At 36.2% G+C, this 24,691-nt stretch overlaps 1 protein-coding gene across 1 annotated transcript; it reads right to left on the bottom strand.

The window, feature by feature from the left end:
• Window positions 11,079–24,463, bottom strand: LOC102169350 (alpha-amylase 2B). The gene is made up of 10 exons (XM_005678019.2): window positions 24,083–24,463; window positions 23,582–23,728; window positions 18,387–18,584; window positions 17,776–18,006; window positions 16,799–16,932; window positions 15,865–15,987; window positions 15,670–15,769; window positions 13,904–14,022; window positions 13,339–13,464; window positions 11,079–11,292 (listed from the first exon to the last, which is right to left on the bottom strand). Exons 1-10 carry the CDS (start codon window positions 24,248–24,250, stop codon window positions 11,103–11,105), a joined length of 1,536 nt encoding a protein of 511 aa, XP_005678076.1. The 5' UTR covers window positions 24,251–24,463; the 3' UTR covers window positions 11,079–11,102.

Here is a 24,691-nt window from a genome sequence, read left to right as displayed (position 1 = left end):
TCAGATAAGAACAGTTACTAAATGCTAATAATAATCATAGTACTGAAGTAAAGCATATTTCAAAATATAAGCATTGATGCATCTAAATTGTACTGCTAACCTTGTAAATACATAAGGGTAACTAAGTGAAGGAACAAGTCAATTCTCAGTAGAATTATTCATATGTAGGCAGGGTAGGGGGCTTGGAGCACTGTTAGGTGCCAGAGTAAGTCCAAAGCGGCAATTCCAGACAGTAAAATAAGGAGACAAAGAATAGATGGGATGATTGAAATAATTCTGCTGCTGCTGCTGCCAAGTCACTTCAGTTGTGTCTTACTCTGTGTGACCCAGACGGCAGCCCACCAGGCTCCCCCATCCCCGGGATTCTCCAGGCAAGAACGCTGGAGTGGGTTGCTATTTCCTTCTCCAATGCATGAAGGTGAAAAGTGAAAGTGAAGTTGCTCAGTTGTGTCCGACTCCTAGCGACCCCATGGACTGCAGCCTACCAGGCTCCTCTGTCCATGGGATTTTCCAGGCAAGAGTACTGGAGTGGGTTGCCATTGCCTTCTCCTATATAATTTCTAACACTGAATAATGGAACCATTGAGAATACTAAAGTGATTCTGCTTGGCTACAGGGTATGTTCCATTCTATTTTGCTGTTAAGTTTCTATGATCTTAATCTGCAGTATATATTCATTGTTCTAAGAATAAGAGAAGATTATGGAATTGTATCTTGGAATTCAGCCTATAAATTTAATGTCCATAAAAATCCATGAGTCCAGTATGCCCAATCAGAAATGTCTTGTGGTAGGATATCCAACATTATCAGAAGCTATAATACAGATAAAAGTCAACCATAAAAAAGAACTGAGAGAGATAAGACCTCTCTCTTTCTCCCAAAATTAGGAAATATTGAAAAACTAACTCATAAGGAGACAAAGGCTCCTTAAAGGAAAGGAGTGAGTCTGAGTAATATAATGCTTCTGTCTCTCAGCTGGTTTTTGGTCAAGTCCCCACAGTTTGATTGCTAAAGCCTGGGTAAGGAAAATATGCATATAAATTGAAATTCTTTGAGATATATTTGAATTTAGAGGCAGCACTGATTTGAGACTTAAGACAACACAGTGTTGCAGGAAAGAGATTCTTCCCAAATAAAACAAGACTTTGCTGGCACATCAAGAACTCTATAAATGGCTTTGACCTGGAAGTGTACTTCAACAACATGGTCTTTTCACAAGGAGAATTAGTAGCAGCAAAGAAAGGACTGGTGGTCTATATTAGTCAGAAGGTAATTTCACATGGTAGCTTAAAAGGCCTCTAGGAAGCCATAATGTAAAGTAGGAAAGTGGCAAGTTCCCACACAGTTCAGAAGAATATAATCATGTTTGAGATATAGCATCACAGATTCCAGCTACAGAATCTATAAGAATTCGAGGGCAAGCTGTCAGTGTCATAGTAAATAAGTGTAGTCAGAGTTTCAGACATACCATGAAACACATGAGTCTTGGGAGACATCTCCACTGAGCCCAGGGAGTTAACTGAGGAAGCAAAGATACAGGTTAAAGAACCCATTGTATTCACCAAATCTGCACTTTCAGGAAAAATAACAAATGAGTTGATTATGAGTTCATAATATGGTGGTATATTAAAATATCATGGAAGTTGATGACCCTTGAAATGAGGGGTCATGTGTGTGCCAGCAAAGTGATATGGCGAGTCCAGAAAAGAGAATTTTGGAGAGACTGCAAGAGCAAAAAGAAGCATAGGTATTAGTATGAATGCTTGGATTTTGAGTGACAAAAATGATCAAGAGAAATTTGTTACCTTGATGACTGGGAAGTAAGGGATACAGATAGCTTTGGACTGGAATTAAAAGCTCAAAAAACCTCAAGATGTTTCCTGTCTCTATCTCTTGGCTCTGCATTCCAATGTCTTGGCTTAATTCTCAGACAGGTTTACCCCACCCAGTGGCAAAGCTTTTGAACGCAGTGTGTTCAAAACTTACCTTCCACCTGACTGGCAAACTCAGAGAAAAAGTAAGCATTTCTTTCCCAACAGGTTAAGCCAAAGACTCAAGACTGAACCCTCGATTGGTCTGATTTGGTTATAAACCCAGCCCTGAGCCGAACATTACGACAAGGGAATGGAAAGCCCTGATTGTTTCAGCACACATTACATGCTACCCCTGCAGGTGAGAAATAAGGCTAACTGTGCCTTACAGGATGGATGAAACATGATCTCTCTGTGGTTCATTAACAGGAAAGCTATGTACTGTTATCAATAAAGGAGGAGATGCTTTACAGGGATAAACAATAAATATTCATCACATGCACATGTTAAAATCTCCTAATTCATGTGGGTAATATCTTAGAAGATATTTTCACTAGAAGTTATTGCTAATTGTAATAATTAATTACAAAGGAAACTATATAATCTGAGAATTATGGTAGTAGAAAGTGTTCATGTACAGGTATGTTGTCCAATACTTGCTAATTTAGTATACCATATTTGTCCTGAAATATCCAGAATGAAATCTGAGTTTGGTTTTTGCTTGTACTTGCCTTTAATATTTTTTATTTGGGTTAATATTTTAAATTCTGTAGTTTTTCAATGTTTAGAAATATACACCCATATCTTTTGTCATATGACTTTGCAATGCCTCCTGATAAAGTACATAGAGTGTAGTTTCTCACTCAGTTGGTAATGCTTCTTACTGAAAGCCACTGACAGAACTCTTGGGCTTATAAATACGTTTTCCTTTAACCAATGGAATATTTTCAGACTGAAGCAAGCAAAGGCTTTACATGTTCTTTCATGATTAGACTTGGTCCCTGTGTTTCTGCCTTGCACCATGAAAATAACATGCCTTGAGCTCCAAAACCACTGCAGATGGTGACTGCAGCCATGAAATTAAAAGACACTTACTCCTTGGAAGAAAAGTTATGACCAACCTAGATAGTATATTCAAAAGCAGAGACATTACTTTGCCGACTAAGGTCCATCTAGTCAAAGCTATAGTTTTTCCTGTGGTCATGTATGGATGTGAGAGTTGGACTGTGAAGAAGGCTGAGCGTCGAAGAATTGATGCTTTTGAACTGTGGTGCTGGAGGAGACTCTTGAGAGTCCCTTGGATTGCAAGGAGATCCAACCAGTCCATTCTGAAGGACATCAACCCTGGGATTATTTTGGAAGGAATGGTGCTAAAGCTGAAGCTCCAGTACTTTGGCCACCTCATGCGAAGAGTTGACTCATTGGAAAAGACTCTGATGCTGGGAGCGATTGGGGGAAGGAGGAGAAGGGGACGACCGAGGATGAGATGGCTGGATGGCATCACTGACTCGATGGACGTGAGTCTGAGTGAACTCCGGGAGTTGGTGATGGACAGGGAGGCCTGGCATGCTGCGATTCATGGGGTCGCAAAGAGTCAGACATGACTGAGCGGCTGAACTGAACTGAACTGAGTAACCACTGATTGAAGAAAATGGATCAGATATCACTTCAACTCATAGCCTGAAGTCAAGCCCAGGTAAACTGTAGCATAAATCAGAGCTGTCAAGTAACCTGCAAGAAAAATAAGCATTTGTTGTTCTAAATTCCTGAAATTTTGAGGTCCATGATTATGCAGCATTTTTGCAGCTAAAAGAATAAATATGCAATGTTTATAACTACTTGTGAGTTACATTTCACTAATTTTCAGCATAATATATCATAAAATCATGCTGTTAAAACTAGTAAGAAATTCTGACATATTATAGATTATTTCATAATATTCTTTAAAGAAATTTAATTTTTATTAAACATCTCAAAAACATTTCCCAAATAAGGCATTGAAATTAAACACAAAAATATAGCCTTTTAAGATTTTTTCCTATACTTATTTAAAAGCAACATATTATGCTCCTATGGATCTTTTCAAGATATGCTGGCCAAGGAGGGAGAATGTGAGGACAGGCAATCCAGCCCCCCAAAATCCCACTGTAATTCCAAGAGAGAAGCCGCATTATGATATTTTTACACATTGATATTCCACATAAGATTGCAGTTTTAAGAGTGGCAAAGAAAGGAGATTCTTCTGATAAGTTAAAAAAAACAAATTTGTAACTTTTGCCCACATAGTCATCTTCCCAAGAAAATTACAAATTTCCTCTTTACTCCTAAAAGTAATTTATGTATACATAAATTAAACCCAAATATAAATAGCTTAAAAATAAATATTATGCTAAATTACACATTATAAAGGAAATATCCTTCTTCTCTTCAGCCCAAGTAATCACATTATAAAAAGTGTCTTTCCTATCGCCCTTTAACCATGCCATTACCAGAATATGTTCCAGGTTAGATAGATAGATAAAAGTCACTCAGTCATGTCTATCTCTTTGCAACCCCATGGATTATATAGTCCATGAAATTCTCTAGGCCAGAATACTGGAGTGGGTAGCCTTTCTCTTCTCCAGGGGATCTTCCCAACCCAGGGATCAAACACAGGTCTCCCACATTGCAGGCAGATTCTTTACTATCTGAGCCACAACAGAAGCCCATTACCAGAATATGTTCCATGTTAGATAGATAGATAGAATATGTCCCATGTTAAATGTTGTCACTTAAAAGATCCAAGCTTCATGTAAAGGGTACTCTTAAAAGAGGAAATGAGATATTCTATAATTTTGCACTTATGAGTTTACACCTGTGGAATATTACTGCTAAATAGAAAATAAACATACTCCCATGCAACTTTTCAGCAGATGTGTAAGTAGAAATTATTAGTACAGATTTTGTCACTCAGAGAATTCTGTAGTCTTAAGTGGAAAATCATAGAATAGGCAGTGACTGATATTCAGTGATTGGAAGACTGCTCAGAGTCTACTTACTTGTCTTCCCCAATATGACATTACTACCAGTACAGTCACACCTCTGAGTTAACACATTATTTCTAGGAAATTTTAAAATAGCTATTAAAATAATTCAGTTAATATAAATATAAATGATAGTAAGCCATTAACATCGATAAGATTTTTGAGGCAAAGAAGGGATAAATTTGATCCTCTTTGAAGACTCATTACATCTTGTCTTTTGGTAGGTCACTAAGATTGACTCCACAGGTCTGAGTGAGCTCAGTGGAAGAACAGGTAATACCAGAGGCTGAAGTCATAAGCCATCTTTTCTAAGAAAGCCACTTATTTGTTGTTCCCTCCTCATATTTGTGTCATTTGTGGGAATGGCAGTCTCTGCCTACTGAAGCACTTTCAGTGGGCACCCAGTCCACATGTGCCAGCTAAAGCACCATTCTCTGTGGAATAATGAAAGCTCTGAGGCATTATATCTGTTTGTAACATTTCCTAGTAAACCCTCTTTTACATTTACTATAATGAAGCTGTGGGTTTCCCAGGTGGCACTAGTAGTAAAGAAACTGCCAGTACCGGAGACATGAGACATGGGTTGGATCCCTGTGTTGGGAAGGTCTTCTGGAGAAGGGTATGGCAACCCACTTCAGTATTCTTGCCTAGAGAATCCCATGGACAGAGGAGCCTGGTAGACTACAGTCCACAGGGTTGTAAAGAGTTGGACATGACTGAAATGATTTAGCACACACAAAGGGAAAATGAAATTATATCTCCTTTGAATGACAGATATGTTACTTTTTGAGATCAATTAACAAAAAGGGAATAAAAGAGTTTAATGGAAGAACTTGGGAGCTGCTAAGTCACTTCAGTCGTGTCCGACTCTGTGCGACCCCAGAGACGGCAGCCCACCAGGCTCCTCCGTCCCTGGGATTCTCCAGGCAAGAACACCGGAGTGGGTCGCCATTTCCTTCTCCAATGCATGAAAGTGAAAAGTGAAAGTGAAGTCGCTCAGTCGTGTCCGACTCTCAGCCACCTCATGGACTGCAGCCCACCAGGCTCCTCCGTCCATGGCATTTTCCAGGCAAGAGTCCTGGAGCCGGGTGCCAGTGAACTTGCCAGTGAAATTGTAGAATCATGGGATGCTATCCTTGTGAGATCTCCCTGACCGAATATTGCATATGGGTGGGAAGGTTCCGAGGGAGAAGGAAATGGCACCCCACTCCAGTACTCTTGCCTGGAAAATCCCATAGACAGAGGAGCCTAGTAGGCTGTAGTCCATGAGGTCGCTAAGAGTCGGACACGACTGAGTGACTTCACTTTGACTTTTCACTTTCATGCATTGGAGAAGGAAATGGCAACCCACTCCACTACTCTTGCCTGAAGAATCCCAGGGATGGGGGAGCCTGCTGGGCTGCCATCTATGGGGTCGCACAGAGTCAGACAGGACTGAAGCAGCTTAGCAGCAGCAGAAGCAACAGGAAGGTTCCGAAAGGGAGAGAAAAGCAAAGACATGGGCCATGGGCCATGGATAGGAATTCCAGGGGTTCCAAAGTAAATGAACTATTAGAGAGAGCTCTGAGTATTTATTAAAATGTCACTAACAAGGAATAGTCAAAATATATAGAAAGAAACTGTAATTGAGGGTCTTTATTTTTTCATATTCTTTTTCTTCTTTAAAATTATTGATTTTAGCACAAAATATTTATTACCCTCCTAAAACACCAAGGATGACGAAAGAGATATTTTTCCTTACTCATTCTTTTTTTCTTTTTTTTAAAGGAATAACTACATTTACAGAATGCTTTGACTTCTCTGCCACTTCACTCTCTAAAGGAGTGGATAGTGTTTTTAATTAATTTGAAAGGAAATATTGAACACATGTAGCCTAGCTCCTTGTCTTTCTATTGGCAGTGATTTATATGTTGATAAAGATACTCTGCATTTTTCTCCTGGAGAAGCTCTGCCTGCTCCAGTTTGGGCTGTTGAGTATAAATGTCTATCTAATTCTTCAGGTCACTGTTAAGACTGCCAATTGCCCTATCATAAAAGCTACCTGAGGTCCAGGGAACTCTTCAGGCAGAAATACTGGAGTGGTATAGCCACCATTTCCTTCTCCAGGGGATCTTCCCAACCCCAGTATCAAACCTCAGTCTCCTAAATTGCAGGTAGATTCTTTACTGCCTAGCCATCAGGGAAGCCCTCTCTTACATTACTAGCTTTTAAATAAAAATAATATTTTGATTTCTATCTTCCTTACACTTCTGTTTGTTTTTTCAGTAAACTTCACCCTAGGACCTGAGAAAATGTACTATTTATTGGACACCTTTAAGCTTGCACACTAAAAACGTTCCCATATAGTAAGTCTAAAGTTGAACCTCTATAAAATAAAGCTATATTTTACAGAAAATAGTCTCTATATAAGAAAAAAATCTAGTTAGATGTTAGTCCTTTTTATTTTTCTTCTACTTTTTGGCTGTTTTTTTGACACAAATTTTTTCATTGATTTGGTAATTTTAGAATAAAAGGCAGAAAATACTTTATACCAAATAAGGCTGTTTCTCCTCAAGTGAAAAATTTTATTAAGTTTATCCTCTTTGAAGCAGAATTTTGCTGGATGTAAGCCTTTATTTTAATTTTTTTAATGTGTTCATGCTCATTATGATATCAGTTCAGTTCAGTTCAGTCATTCAGTCCTGTCTGACTCTTTGCGACCCCGTGAATCGCAGCACACCAGGCCTCCCTGTCCATCACCATCTCCCAGAGTTCACTCAGACTCACGTCCATCAAGTCCGTGATGCCATCCAGCCATCTCATCCTCGGTCATCCCCTTCTCCTCCTTCCCCCAATCCCTCCCAGCATCAGAGTCTTTGCCAATGAGTCAACTCTTCCATGAGGTGGCCAAAGTACTGGAGCTTCAGCTTTAGCATCATTCCTTCCAAAGAAATCCCAGGGTTGATCTCCTTCAGAATGGACTGGTTGATCTCCTTGTAATCCAAGGGACTTTCAAGAGTCTTCTCCAACACCACAGTTCAAAAGCATCAATTCTTCGGTGCTTAGCCTTCTTCACAGTCCAACTCTCACATCCATACATGACCACAGGAAAAACCATAGCCTTGACTAGACAGACCTTAGTCAGCAAAGTATTGTCTCTGCTTTTGAATATACTATCTAGGTTGGTCATAGCTTTTCTTCCAAGGAGTAAGCATCTTTTAATTTCATAGCTGCAGTTACCATCTGCAGTGATTTTTATAGCTGAAGTTTCTTCTACAAAGCCATCAATATTATTCTAACCATTAACTTCTGGGAGATTGAGGGTTAGGGTTAGGGTTTAAAATGTTTAAAAATTTGTAGTATGCTTGAAGCGTTATTTGAATGACAGTTATCAAGGGATAGTTCTATTATTTCCATCCCCACTGATATAAAAATAATAAGCAGGATGTTGGCTGTCATTTAAAATCAGTTATTTCAACACATGACAATAGAAGCCTGGAATAAGGACTGATAAATATATGTTTATGCATCCGGTCCCATCACTTCATGGGAAATAGATGGGGAAACAGTGGAAACAGTGTCAGACTTTATTTTTTGGGGCTCCAAAATCACTGCAGATGGTGACTGCAGCCATGAAATTAAAAGACACTTACTCCTTGGAAGAAAAGTTATGACCAACCTAGATAGCATATTCAAAAGCAGAGACATTACTTTGCTGACTAAGGTCTGTCTAGTCAAGGCTATGGTTTTTCCTGTGGTTATGTGTGAATGAGAGAGTTGGACTGTGAAGAAGGCTGAGTGCCGAAGAATTGATGCTTTTGAACTGTGGTGTTGGAGAAGACTCTCGAGAGTCCGTTGGATTGCAAGGAGATCCAACCAGTCCATTCTGAAGGAGATCAACCCTGGGATTTCTTTGGAAGGAATGATGCTAAAGCTGAAGCTCCAGTACTTTGGCCACCTCATGCGAAGAGTTGACTCATTGGCAAAGACTCTGATGCTGGGAGGGATTGGGGGCAGGAGAAGAAGGGGATGACCGAGGATGAGATAGCTGGATGGCATCACGGACTCGATGGACGTGAGTCTGAGTGAACTCCGGGAGATGGTGATGGACAGGGAGGCCTGGTGTGCTGCGATTCACGGGGTCGCAAAGAGTCGGACATGACTGAGCGACTGAACTGAACTGAACTAATGCAAATCTGAAATGATTCACAGATTTGTAGACTTCTGTGCTACTGCTTTACAGTAGAATTCAGTTTATTTAAACTACACAGATGGGGTCAGGTAGGAGGAGAGAAGTAAACCATAAATGTAATGCAAACTAAAACTAAATGAACGAAGTCTGTATTACTATCAGTATAAGAAATGATAATTTCTAGAATTTCCCTTATGGTAACATATGATTATTTTTCATAGTGATAGACTATATCATTAGAAATGCCATTGCTGGTATCAATATATCAAATCTAATAGAGAAGCTTTGACAGGAAATGTATTTGTATGTAGTTAGTCTCTTTCTACCCATTCAAACTATTTCCTACTAGTATCCCATGGATCTCTCTCTTTAGCTTCACTATTTTGAAGATAAAAATTAATAGATGATGCTGTTTTATGTGAGGAGATAGGGCAAGTAGTTAAGAGAAAGGGCGGGGGGGGAATCAAGGAAATATTCAGCTTTCTAAGTAAGTGGTGAAACACAGCAGTACCAAAAGCCTTGCTGAAGACAAAAATTGAAGGTCACATTTTGGATATGTCAGGTACGAGATGTCTGTGAAATACTGAAATAGATAGAGATGTGAAGCATCTGTTGTAATATGAAGTTGAGTCCCAAGAAAAGATCTGGTTTGCAGGTATAGGCCTCCACGCTAAAGTATGTGTTTTAAACCCATGGAAACAATTGCAGTCACTTAGAAAGAGGATACAGAAAGAAGAAAATTCAATCCAAATGAGATTTTAGGTCAAACAGAAGCCAAGTCAATAAAACAAAATCTGAAAAAGAGTAATTAGTGAGAGAAGGAAAAGAAAGAATAGAATCACAGAGATAAAAGGAAGAGAGGATGTGAGATTGTCTCTCCATATTGAGTAGTATTGTGAAATAGAAAAAGATGAGGACAGTGAAGTATGTTGTATGAGTAACATAAATATTTTTTATTATGTTGACGAGCAATGAAGTGACGATGGAAACTGAAGAGTAAGGAGATGAAAAATGACTAGTGTTGAGGATGTTGAGACTGTGTGATGAAAATTCCAAAGTTCGACTAGAAAGAGAAAAATTGAGGTTATGAATTTTTTTTTAGTTGAAAGGATCTGAGGGGACTATTATGTCAATAAAAGAAAGACGGTTAAATCAGGAGAGAAAGAAAATCTAAGCAGTAAAGTCCTCAAAAAGGTAAAAATGGAGGGAGCAGACTTTAGTGAAATGCACTTTGTTCATTATGACAAGAGGAAAGAAGAGAAAGATAGGGCCAAGTATAGGTAGATTTGTGAGTAAAAAGGAGAGAATTTCCAAGTTATGGCTTCATTTTCTTATCCAACTATGAAAATAGAACACCTGAGAGTTATAAGACTACCTAGCTGAGAGCCTTAATAAATCTCACATTAAGAGGAGAAGAAGAATAAACAGCTAAAGGATCAGGAGAAAAGAAAAAAAAACACTGAATATAGGGAGTCATGAGAGCCCTATGAAAATTAATATTAGGGATTGAGAGATGAAACAAAAGTCATACAATACCATCATGCTAAAGCTATTGGAAAGAGAAATAAAGAAATGAATACAGAGAAAGTAGGAGAAGATTCCTGTGAGCTCAAGATAATTAAGAATTATATACTACATAATTTAGTTTTCTTTTATTTTTTCACTTATTAACTATGAAAGGGCCTTTTATATTGTAAAAAATATACAAATGTTATGACTTTGTATGCAAACCATCATTAAAATAGCTACCCTTAACTAATTGTTAGAAATACCCTATGTAAGAAATATAAACCTGGATTAGAGATATGTAGCTGGGCAAGTGGTATTAATGGTAACAAATTTTTCATCATCTTTTCTGAGTTCTTAGAAATTCCTTTGACAAATAGCTTAAAGAGAATCTTCTAAAATGTAACAAAATGTTGATTGTAATTACAATTATTAAGTATATGTGTTTTTATGCTTTTTGGGGTTTTATAGTTTGAATACTTTTTATAGCTTTTACCAAAAATTAATGAATTATGAGAAGTTATTACATACATAGAAGAAACAAAACACATTTTATTTCTCTGGGTGTATGTATTTAATTCAATTCAAATTTTATAATTTAGAATCAGCATGAATTGCAATAAATGGATCTTCAGCAGAGTTACTAATAGAAAAATGAGCTTTGCCATCACTGGAAACACTGATTTGAATTCCTGTACAACTGTTGCCACTTTTATCTCCAGAAATAACATCACAATATGTACCAGCAGGAAGACCAGTTTGCAAAGTTGCAGATAGTGTACTGTAAAAATAAAATTTAAGATTTAATATGAATTCAACACAATTAAAAGCAAGAATACAGACTCTCTAAAATAGCTTAACTGTATGCTATAGAACGTGAAGCAGTCAAGGTCTCAATGAAAATAAAATTTAAACATAAAAATTTCTCCAGTGGTTAGTTTTCTCAGGGTCAACAAAATTCTTATAGAAGATATGGAAATTTCCTGCTATTGCTACTGCTAAGTTGCGTCAGTCGTGTCCGACTTTTTGCGACCCCAATAGACGGCAGCCCACCAGGCTCCCCCGTCCCTGGGATTCTCCAGGCAAGAACTCTGGAGTGGGTTGCCATTTTCTTCTCCAATGCATGAAAGTGAAAGTGAAGTTGCTCAGTCATATCCAACTTTGAGCGACCCCATGGACTGCAGCCTACCAGGCTCCTCCGTCCATGGGATTTTCCAGGCAAGAGCACTGGAGTGGGGTGCCATTGCCTTCTCTGAGAAATTTCCTAGTCAATAGTAAATATTATACAAAAAATAAAGTTGAAGAGTATCAGTGAAGATTTGAATGACCTGCTTCACTTAGAGAAAATAATTTTAAATTACTTTAAATGTATCCTCATCTGAACTTGAGAAAATACTGATTATTTTCAAAAACTTAAATTTGGTTATTTCCTGAAAAATCTCATTTTTTCAAGACGTTAAAATAAATTTGGGCTGGAGATAAAAATAATCTTGCATTTCTATAAAGAAATATATAATTTTAAAATATAACACTGTCTCATAAATATGTTTCTTCCCTCTCCCTGATAGCTCAATTGATAAAGTATCTGCCCACAATGCAGAAGATGTGGGAGACACAGTTTTGATCCCTGGATCAGGAAGATCGCCTGGACAAGGAAATGGCAATCCACTCTGGTATTCTTGCCTGTAAAGTCTCATGGACAGAGAAGCTTGGCATGCTACTATCCATAGGGTCGCAGAGTCAGACAGGACCTAGCACGCATGCACATATGACAAAAGACAGGAAAAAAAAAAAGGACTAGTAATGGATTCTTGGAGAAGATAAGTATATACTTTATTTATTTATTATTATTATTTTTTTGTCAGTAAAATATCATTTGGGCAAAGAGTGAGCTAAACATGGGTGGAATCTAGTTGGGACTAAAACATTGTAAATGCTTGCAAAGATGCCTTCTGAGCTATAATTCCATATGTGAGGGAAACAGTATAATGCAGGCAGAGAGTATAAGTTTCACAAATTAAAAGGCAGTAATGAGATGTCTCAGAACTAAAAGTATTAAATCTCCTGAGGTGGATCAATGACCATAATATACATATTCATTATAAATATATATATGCTTTAAAGAGTATTATTTGTTACAGAGAGATGAGAATGTGAAAAACAAGACTAAAAAACTACATTCTAAAGTAGGTGAAAAAAAGAGAGAAAAAAAGACATTTCAGATCTGAGGCAGTATTTTTCCATTATTGATTTTAAAAGGTTTATAAGACATTCTTCTATGGATTTCATGACCTTTTATATTAATGACTTTGTATATTTTGGGGGCTTCTCTGGTGCCTCAGAAAGTAAAGAATCTGCCTGCAGTGCAGGAGACCTGGGTCCAAGGGTCCAACCCCTGGGTCAGGAAGATCTCTTAGAGGAGGAAATGGCTACCCACTCCAGTATTCTTGCCTGGAGAATTAAATGGACAGAGGAGCCTGGTGGGCTACAGTCCATGGGGTCGCAAAGAGTTGGACATGACTGAGTGACTAACATGTATATTTTATGAGAAGTGTATATGTAAGCAGTACACATGCATCACATCTGCCCATGATGTGAAGAGTGCACAAAAAATGACTCCACTTAGAAAAGAAAGCCATTAGAAACAGAAGAGATAAAAAAAAAAAAATCAGTCATCATCATTTTTCTTCTGACCCTTTTCTAATTGTTATGTTTTCTTAATCTGCCATCTAAAGAATTTTTCAGATGTGAAGAAAGTAAATGAGCAGGAAAAGGATAAACCAAGAACATATTAGCATAAAATATTATTTCTAATTGATCTACTTACCTGTCATCATTGTTAAAGACAATGAATCCTTTGTTTCCTCTTCCAAAAGCTACTTGGTTGCTGCCATTATCCCACCAGTTTGTAAAAGATTGACCATCAACTACATTACGGAACATAACCATGTTCCTAAAAACAAAAGAGCATGTGAAACGCTGATGATACTTCAACAATTTAAAACAAAACAATGGACTTCCTTGGTGGCTCAGTAGTGGAGTGTCTGCCTACCAAAGCAGGAGAAACGGGTCTGATCCTTGACCCAGGAAGATCCCACATGCCACTGAGCAACTAAGCCCACGAGCCACAAATGTTGGTCCTGTGCTCTAGACCTTGGGAACTGCAACTACTGAGCCTGCAAATACCCTAAAGCCCATGCTCCACAAGAGAAGCCACCTCAGTGAGAAACTCTCACACCGCAACAAAGAGTAGCCCCGCTCACTACAAGGAGAGAAAAGCCTGCATAGCAACAAAGACCCAGCTCAGTCAAAAACCAATAAACAAATAAAGGTATTTTAAAAGAGCTAAGAAAGTTTATTATTAGAGAATGTGCCCAAATAAGTATTCCTACCTTATCTGACGCCATCGATGTTCACAGACCCAGTCATTGCCACAAGTAGTATCTGCATTAATAGTAACTTCTTTAATTACTCCATTATTATTTGGTGGTCCCATCCAATCATTAACATCCTCAATTAGTAAAAAAAAATAATAATAATAATCAATTTTAAAAGCTCACATTTTTAACATTACATGTGTCCTTATTTAGGACATCAAACCCAATCTGTCCTATTTGTGTTTTTGTAGTGGCTTCACTTAGAATTCAACTTTTTCAGAATTTTTACTAAGCATATCTTCTCCCTAACTTCTCATTCCCTAGTGCCATATTTCAAACAAGAATATGATTTTTTTAGTTTCTCATTTTTTTCCAAGGAATTGTAATGACTTTTCAACATCACTATAAGCAGTGTGATGTTATTGAAATGGCAAGGACTTTAGTGTTAGAAAATGCAGGACTAAAAGATAGGTTCCATCACTACTAGCTCAAAGACTTAGTTAATATACATAACATCTATGCCTCATTTTCCTCTTCTGTAAAATGATGATATTATTAGTTACTATAAAAGTTAAATAAGGTGTGTAAAAATCTTTATACATGATAATTGATAACTGTTTCTTTCATCTTTTTTTCAATAAAAGTTCTAATCAAAATATCAAAATACTCTTTACTAAATTGACCAAATTTTATTACTGTGCTTTTCTAATTGGTACTTTCAAGGTAACTGTAGGAAAAAATAGATTATGTCTAGGAAGGTTATCAATATCTGTCTTAAATCATATGGTACAATAAATGATGGACAAGCTAAGAGTTGTTAGCATGCAGAAGTCATGGAGAAGACTTTATGGGAAAAGGGGAAATGAACATATGCTATGACTCTTGCCATCAGAAATAAAACTAATTAGTGGAAATTGTAAGAAATTGATTCAATATAAAGGGAAATATCCTAAATATTTAGGATATCTAAGGCTATCTAAGAATAGAATGAGTTGTTATACAAAGTAGTAGTGGACTTCTCAATTTGTAAAGAGCCTACTAGAAACTAGAGGAATATCTATCTGGTTCAGAGTGAAGAGAATTTTCTACTTCAGGTATGAAGTTGCTGTATAATGCTGCATTTGAAATCTTCAGTTTAAAAAGAAAACTTCCCACTAACTTTCCAAATAACTTAAATTCTTATTTCTCAGTTTCTTTTTAAAATATTTACTCATATTAATGTCTTTACCATATTGCTTAAATTTTTCTGATTTTTAACATTTTCAGAATAGTTAGCAAATTTCTCTTTAATAAAGGTATTTTCCTTCCTGCTATACTTTCCCTACAGAACTTTGGCTCAGCTAGATAATGCCTTTGCAGTCCACAAAACTTTCTTTAAAAAAGTATTTAACAAATACTTTTATTGCTCATACCATGAGCAGGTACTGTTTTAAATTTCTTTGAAGTGTTAATTTGTAATCCTCATATCAACTCTATAAGCAGGTACTTAGGAGTACACATTTTATTCATTGTATCCTTATTTTTAAGTGGTATTTTTTAGAGTGGGTGGGCAAATTTCTCATACTTTGAAATAGCTTACATACTCTTTATCAACAGAGATCATTCATTTCAATTTTTTTATCCACTGCATTGTTACAAGAACCCTGCCTCAGGTTTTCACTTAATAAATATTTGATAAAATAAATAGTGAATATTATAGCAATATGTGAAGTTATAACAAAATTAACTTCTTTTTCTTGAGACTTTTGTCTCAAGATATTTTGTACAACACCAAAACTTACTGTTCCATCCACAAAATGTCTTGTCCAACGGTAGCTTGACATTACTCGTGTAAATCCATAGGGATGAGCAAGCATAAATCCAACTGCCATTTTGTACATTCTAAAAGGCATAAAATTATCTTATTATAAAAGAAAAATAATACTTTTAATACCATTAAAATGGTAGGTTTAAAAATGGGGAACTTTGTTTCTTACCTAGGATCCCAGAATGTAAGAATAGATGCTCCCCCAGCTCCATGCCCTCGCTGATTGTCATGGTTATCAACAAAGACAAGTGCCCTGTCAGAAGGCATGAAACCCCAGCCTTCTCCCCAGTTCCTATTAAAAAAGGAAATATTAAGAACATATATATGTATTCTTTTACAATAACTTTAGAATAATCAAAATGTGCATTTCTTTCAGTATTGCACTCTTTAGTGATATTCTCTCTCTCTAGTTAAATGATTATTCTGTAGGGTTTTAAAATTTTTTAATTTTTAAAATTATTTTAATTGTAGAATAAACTGAGCTTTTTAAAATTACAAACTATATATATATATATAATCTACAAATACATTCCATGCATGTATATGTGTAGAAATTACTTGAATTACATTCATGTTATAGGAATTTTGCTATAAAATTTATATTAGAAGTTTTAGTGTATTATAATTTAGACAGACTTCAGAAGGCCCAACATACGCACCATTTTATACAGAATTTCAAATTAGATTAAATAAGTTTCAAAATTGTATTGTTATAAACATTTCAATATTTGAAATTAATTAATATATGTAATGTCTATAGAATGGCCACATTGTAGGAACTTCATAAATTATAGCATCACTTTAACAAGAACCTGGCTTTCACAAATTATGTGCAAACATTAATTAAATATAGTACAGTCATATAATGCATAAATTACAATCTCTAGATTGGTGTTGGGTCCCTAAAAAAGCTTCCTTGTGATTGATATTCTAAATAATAAAGATGATCACTTGGAATGTGGGGATACACAGCACTTGTTATTAGTAAATGAATCTTTGAAATTTTTCTAAATAAGAAGGCATTATGAAGAAAACTCATGTTGGGGTAACATCACCAAAAAAATCTGTGAAATAATTCAAAGGATAAAGCATATTTTATTTACTTTAAGTAAGCCATCTTCTCTCCATTCCACTTGCGAATAACTGTTCCTAGTTTTGCACCATATTTAAATTCTGTCACACGGCCATTTCCAAAGTACTCACTGCTTGTAATTGCCTCACCACCCAGATCAATGACCTTGTAGAAGTGAAGAAGAAAATAACAATTTAAATAAGAATTTTAAAGAATTTAACTAAATTATAATTATATAAAAAATAGCTTTATACTATTTTATATTATATGAAATACCCCAAATGGTTTTCCTTATATCAAGATTCTCATTTTTCTTCCCTAAAATATATCTATCTATCTTACAATAGTAAAAGTAACATGACAAACAAACTTGTCCTGTGAGAATGCTGACCTAATTTAGACTTGCACATAAATGATAAGACTAGTTCATACTTGTACAGCACTTAATATCTGGCTAGTAATATTTCTTGCTACTTGATAAATATTACCTCTTCAAATCTCCAAAGAAAACAAAGACATAATCATTATCATTATTCCTTTCAATAACTTCTAAAAAACTTGTTGCTCAGAGAAGTTAATGAACCAGCCTAAAGAAACACACTTAATGGTGATCTAGCCAAAATTTAGAGTCCGATATCCTGTCTTAAGACAACTATATTACTATCTGTCTTCTATAATGGCCTCTGGGGAAATGATACATGACATGGAGATTTTTGCAGCCTAAATAAATTTTTGTCGTTTGAATAACAAACCTCTTGTGATAGAGTTAGATGTACTGTCCCTGAATAAAAGTAGGTTAAGGAACATTCTTCTGTGTAAATGATTCAGCCATTAAGCTAAAGAAACTGCATTTTAAATAAAATCTGCCATTTATTTTCTGATGAATTATTGATGATGAATGATTTTCTAAAGAATAATAAATTATTGATGATGAATGATTTTCTAAAGAATAATAATTTTATACAGATATATATATATATATATATACACATATATGTGTTGACATACCTCCTGGTAAATGAAAGGTTTACTTCCTGAAGGAAACCACTTTGTGTTTAGATTATTCAGTTTATCCAAAACTGCCTTTATGTCTCCAGGCCACATGTGCTTAGAAGCATCAATTCGGAACCCTGCTACACCAATGTCAATGAGATGATTTAGGTAGTTAGCAATCGTGGAACGCACATAATCTTTCTCCAGTGCAAGATCAAGAAGACTAACGAGACGACAGTCCCTGACCTATGGAGATAAAAATTTTGTGATTGATACATAAAATATTGCCTTCACTTGAGAATCCATTCAATTATTCATTCATTTATTCATTAATAGATATTTCAATAGTGATTTCTTTGCACCAGTCTCTGGGGATATTGACATTCTAGTACTGACATGTTTTTGAAATATTTATTATTATAAAAATGGAAAAAATGGAGAAAAAGTGGATGAGTTTTTCCATTTTGAAAAATTAAATTGGGGAAAATGATTTGAATGTTGATATGAGATTCTGAAGTCAGACTTGGAATGCTGTTTTCCTAAACACTCTAAACTAACATTTAAAATGGAGATCAGTGAACTACATATGGATGATAAAAGGTGTAGATAGATATTTTGCTAATTACCTGATAAGCATCATTATAGCTCTCAATATCTCCACTTCCAGTTTTACATTTTCCATCATTAAAATCCCATCCAGAGTATGGGACTGCTGGAAAATCCTCACTTCCAGGGTTGAAGTAACTTCCACAAGTACTTCTTGTTCCCGCACTCACACCACTTCCAGTCATGTGATTAATTACAGCATCCACATAAATGCGGACCTGAAAGGCAAAATTTCCATTTCAGTTTGGCTTACAGAGAGATAGAAATTTATATTATTAATTAGATTGTACAGCACATTGATAACATTCCAAAATACTTCTTCATTATATTATAACTTATCTTACAAGAAAACAGTCAAGTGTGAAAATAAATCATTGTGAATTGAAGCCCTATAAGCATTCTAGGCACTTGGAAGATGTTTATACATATAATAAACTAAGAGAACCCCAAACTAATAGAACTGTGAAAACATGCAAAGAGACTTTTTTTGGCAGTATCTGGAATCAGTTGAGGCAAGAGAGATTATTAGTTTTTGAAGTTTCCATAGGTCATCCTAAGAAATAAGAAGCCAGACTCTACTATCTATTTAGGATCAGAAGAATAAAGGTAGATATTGTCTCTCATCTCCTTCATGGATCACAGCCATGTTGTGGCAAAAAGGGTCTTGACTGAGTTACAACTCAATGAATCTATGAGTGATGTCATGAATGGCCACCTCAAGATGGATGGGTCATAGTGAGAAGTTCTGACAAAATGTGGCCCACTGGAGGAGGGAATGGAAAACCACTCCAGTGTTCTTGCTACAAGAACTCCATGAACACAAAGAGGGAAAAAGATATAGCACCGGAATATGAGGACCCCAGGTCAAAAAGTGTTCAATATGCCACTGGGAAGAGTGGAGGGCAATTACTAATTGCTCCAAAAGGATGAAGCGGCTGTGCCAAAGTGGAATGATGCTCAGTTTTGGATGCGTCTGGTGGTGAAAGTAAGGTCCGATGTTGTAAAGCACAATATTGCATAGGAACCTGCTAAATTAGATCCATGAGTCAAGGTAAACTGGACTTGGCCAAGCAGGAGATAGCAAGAGTAAACACCAACATCTAAGGTATCAGTGAATTAAAATGGATGGGGATGTGCAAATTTAATTCAGATGACCATTACATCTACTACTGTGGGCAGGAATCCCTTAGATGAAATGGAATAGCCCTCATAGTCAAGAAAAGAGTCTGAAATGCACTACATGGATGCAATCTGAGAAACAACAGAATAATCTCAGTTTGTTTCCAAGGCAAAAAATTCAACATCACAGTAATCCAGTCTAAGGCCCAGCCACTGAAGCTTAAGGACCTAAACTTGACAGGTTCTACAAACCTACAAGACCTTCTAGAACTAACACCAAAAAATGATATCCTTTTCATATGTGATTGTAATGCAAAAGTAGGAAGTCAAGAGATATCTTGAGTAACAGGCAAGATGGCTATAGATTCTTTGTAGCTGAAGGTGGAAAAGCTCCATATAGCCAGCAAAAACAAGACCTGGAGCTGACTGTGGCTGACATGAGGTCCTTATTGCAAAATTCATGCTTAAATTAACAAAAGTAGGAAAAAACCACTTGGTCATTCAGGTATGACCTAAATCAAATTCCTTATGATTATACAGTAGAGGTGATGAATAGATTCAAAGAATTAGATCTGATAGACAGAATGCCTGAAGAACTATGGACAGAGGTTTGTATCATTGTTTAGGAGGCAGTGACCAAAACCATCCCAAAAGGGAAAAACAGAAAAAAAAAAAAAAAAACAAAAAGATGCAAGAAGGCAGCATAGCTATCTGAGCAGGCTTTAGAAATAGTTGAGGAAAGATAAGAAGCAAAAAGCAAGGGAGAAAGGGAAAGATATATTCAACTGAATGCTGAGTTCCAGAGAGCAGCAAGATTAGAAGGCCTTCTAAAATGAACAATGCCAAAAAGGAGAGGAAAACAGTACTCTTCAAGAAAACTGGAGATACCAAGCAAACAGTTCATGCAAAGATGGGCTTGACAAAAGAAAGAAATGGTAAGGATTTAACAGAGGCAGAAGAGATTAAGAAGAGGAGGCAATAATACACAGAAGAACTATTAAAAAAAAAAATGTCTTAATGACCCAGATAACCAGGATGGTGTGGTCACTCACCTAGAGCCAGACATCCTTGAGTGTGAAATCAAGTGGGCTTTAGGAAGTATTACTACAAAGAAAGCTAGTGGAGGTGTTGGAATTGCAGTTGATTTATTTAAAATCCTAAAAGATGATGCTATTAAAGTGCTGTACTTAATATGTCAGCAAATTTAGAAAACTGAGCAGTGGACACAAGACTGGAAAAGGTCAAGCTTGATCCCAATCCTAAAGAAGAGCAGTGCCAAAGAATGTTCAAACTACAGTACAATTGCTCTAATTTTACATGCTAACAAGGTTATGTTCAAATCCTTCAAGCTAGGCTTCAGCAGTTTGTGAACCAAGAACTTCCAGATGTAAAACCTGGATTTAAGAAAGGCAGAGAAATCAGAGATCAAATTACCAACTCTCATTAGATCACAGAGAAAGCAAGGAAATTCCAGAAAAACATCTGCTTCATTGACTATGCCAAAGCCTTTGTGTGTATCATAACAAACTATGGAAAATGCTTAGAGAGATGGGACTAACAGACCACCTAGCCTGTCTTCTGAGAAAACTAAGTGCTGGTCAAGAAGCAACAGTTAGAATCTTACATGGAACAAATGAATGACTCAAAATGGGGAAAGGAGTAAGACAAGGCTGTATATGGTCACTGTGTTTATTTAACTTCAATGCAGAGTATATCATGTGAAATACTGGGCTGGATGAGTCAAAAGCTGTATTCAAGGATGCCTAGAGAAATATCAATAACCTCAGATATGCAGATGATACCACTCTAATGGCAGAAAGTGAAAAGGAACTAAAGAACCTGTTGATGAAAGTGAAAGAGGAGAGTGAAAAACCTGGATTAAAACTCAACATTCAAAAAACTAAGATCATGGTATCTGGTCTTATCACTTCATGTCAAATAGTAGGGGAAAAAGTAGAAGCAGTGACAGATTTTATTTTCTTGGGCTCCAAAATCACTGTGGATGGTGACTGCAACAATGAAATTAAAAGATGCTTATTTGATGAATGATTGGTTCTGAGGTCCCTGCCACACTCCAGAAATATTAGTGTGGCTGCTTTAAAAAAAAAAAGAAAGAAAAAAACTGTGTGTCTGGTCACTTATTTCTCTAAAATCTCACTGCCTGGGATTCAATATTCTCTCAATATACTTGTTCTAGAACATTATGTACACAGCAAATGTAAACAGATTTGAAGGAGGACCAGGAAAGACAGTTAATATTAAAGAAAAATGTATGTTTTGGCTTCACGTTTAACTTGTTTTTTTAAGTTTCATGAATGGATAAAACAAACAAATTTTGTATACAAGATCTGTAAAACTATCTTGTCTATTTAAGTTTCTTGCTCATACCCCATGCAAACTAGAACTCAGTGTGGTATATGGCCATATTCAAGCACCTAAGAGTCATGCAACTGACACTTTGGTTTGAAGCATCTAATCCTTTCTTTCAAAGTAGACACAACCATACTGCATTCTTACTGAGGATTTTGTCTATCAATATGTTGCCATGAAATATCTCTACCACCTTTCCTGTCAAGAGTCAAAACCAGCTTGATTTGGGAATCTTCTCTTTTCCAAATGAAATAGAGATGCAATACTTAACTTTCCTTGGTGTTTGTAGATATTGCCTTGTGCATTCCATTTAAAACCATAATCTAGTTTGTAAAAGAGATGGTGACACCTGTCAGTAAGGCATCAATGACCAAAAAAAAAAAAATGCTTGGAAGGAAAGCTGTGACAAATCTAGACAGTGTATTAAAAAGCAAAGACATCACTTTGCTGAAAAAGTCAGAATAGTCAAAGTTATGTTTTTTTTCAGTAGTCAAGTATGGATGTGAGAGTTGGACCATAAAGAAGGCTGAGCGCCAAAGCATTGATGCTTTCAATCTGTGGTGCTGGAAAAGATTCTTGACGGTCCCTTGGACTGCAAAGAGATCAAAGCAGTCAATCCTAAAAGAAATCAACCCTGAATATTCACTGGAAGGACTGATGCTGAAGCTGAAGCTCCAATACTTTGGTCATGTGATACGAAGAGCCGACTCGTTTGAAAAGACCATGATGTGGAGAAGACTGAAAGCAAAAGGAGAAGAGGACAGAAGAGGATGAGATGGTTAGATAGCACCACTGACTCAGTGGACATGAATCTGAGCAAATTACAGGAGATAGTGAAGGACAATGTGGAGAAGACTGAAAGCAAAAGGAGAAGAGGACAGAAGAGGATGAGATGGTTAAATAGCACCACTGACTCAGTGGACATGAATCCGAGCAAATTACAGGAGATAGTGAAGGACAATGTGGAGAAGACTGAAAGCAAAAGGAGAAGAGGACAGAAGAGGATGAGATGGTTAGATAGCACCACTGACTCAGTGGACATGAATCTGAGCAAATTACAGGAGATAGTGAAGGACAATGTGGAGAAGACTGAAAGCAAAAGGAGAAGAGGACAGAAGAGGATGAGATGGTTAGATAGCACCACTGACTCAGTGGACATGAATCTGAGCAAATTACAGGAGATAGTGAAGGACAGGGAAGCGTGGTGTGCTGCAGTTCATGGGGTCACAAACAATTGGACACAACTTAGGGACTGAACAATTGTCTCTCATTATGCTCCTCATCAAAAAGAAAATAATTACAAATGATCATAGTACTTGTGGGAAGGAATATCCAAGAATTATGGGTGGCCATACAATTCACATAAAAGAAACAGCAAATGTTGTAAATGGAACTTCTAATTCCTAACTGGAAAAAGAGTTCCCCCAAAATGTGTACAACCATAAGGGTTGAAAGTTGATGTTCTGCTTTATAAAATAAAACTTAAACATACATTAGTTGAAGTCTGTGGCCTTAAACTTTTAATTACATCTTCTTTAGTGGATAAATGGTACATATAAAAATAGTTATAATTAAACATAAGGTAACAATTACATTTTAATTTATAGCTAAAGCATGAGGTAACTTTTATATGTATGAAAATTGTTCTTCTTAAAAGGAACAAGAGACAAGAGAGATAAATTATTTTTCTATATCATATGTTTAAAGGAAACTTTAAGTCACTTACACCAACGTTGTTACATCTAGTCACCATGTCTTTGAATTCATTTTCATTTCCTGATCTTGTACATAACTTGTAGCTAACTGGTTGGTATCTTTCCCACCAAGGTCTTGAAGGGTCAGTAATCACAGCATTTTCATTGGGTGGGGAGACCTACAAGTAAAACAATGTTAATAAGTATCAATTTATGACTCACTTTATATCACTGAATATTCTACAAAGTAATCAATAGTCTAAAATTATTTCTGAATCTTTGGCAACTACATTTCTTTACAATTGTTTGAAAATATTAACCTTGCATTGGAAATATCTGCTGAAAAAAAATTATCTTAGAAATAAAACATAGAGTCACCGACAATTCCAAATTTTTTTCTTCCTCAGAAAACTGTTTTACTTAGAGTACTTAACTGTGAAGTAACATGGTGTCCCAGCTTTCAGACGCAGAGCATACTACCACTTACTTTCAGCACAGCAAAGTCTGCAACTTATACGATGAACAATACTCACCTGAACCCCTCCAAATCCTTTGGGGGCTAAGTATCGCTCACATTCAAGAGCAACATCAACCCAGCGCCATTCAAACAGATGAACAATGGATGTCCGTCCAGATTTGGTGTGTGGGTCATACTGAGCCCAGCAGAACCCAATCGCTGAAAGCAACAGAAAAAACTTCATTTTGCTTTGAAGTTGTCAGTGTTCTTTTCAGCAACTATTTATATTCCTATAAGAAGTATATATTACAAAATAAATGTTAGATGAGCAAACACTTGAGCACAAACTGTTTATTCATAATCTGAAAAGAAATATTGATAATAATTTAAACAGATGAAGAACATCCATAAAATCTCCCAAGAATACAATCTAAATGACCTTTAATAACAATGCTTTCCTTATCGTGGGAATATTAACCTTTTAAACATCTGGCATTAAATATTTATAAAGTGTGTAATCATGTATTATTTAACTAGGATTAGATCTTATATCTAAAGTCCTTCACTAATAGAAGGAAAATAACAATTAGAGTCAGCTGAACTCACAGTCAAAATATTTCCCTAACTATCTATTGCAAACATTTTCAGTGTTTCAATTTCGAAATGAACAAAATATTTAGTTCAG

Source organism: Capra hircus, chromosome 3 (assembly GCF_001704415.2).
Source record: "Capra hircus breed San Clemente chromosome 3, ASM170441v1, whole genome shotgun sequence".
Lineage (NCBI taxonomy): Eukaryota > Metazoa > Chordata > Mammalia > Artiodactyla > Bovidae > Capra > Capra hircus.
This window is presented reverse-complemented; position numbering and strand designations above follow the sequence as displayed.

Coding starts and splice junctions, on each gene's coding strand:
- LOC102169350 (XM_005678019.2), bottom strand. CDS start 24,250: ATGAAGTTTTTTCTGTTGCTTTCAGCGATTGGGTTCTGCTGGGCTCAG. Junction 18,007..18,386: donor GCTATAATGATGCTTATCAG/GTAATTAGCAAA, acceptor TTATCTCCATAG/GTCAGGGACTGTCGTCTCGT. Junction 14,023..15,669: donor GACATTTTGTGGATGGAACA/GTAAGTTTTGGT, acceptor TTACTAATTGAG/GATGTTAATGATTGGATGGG.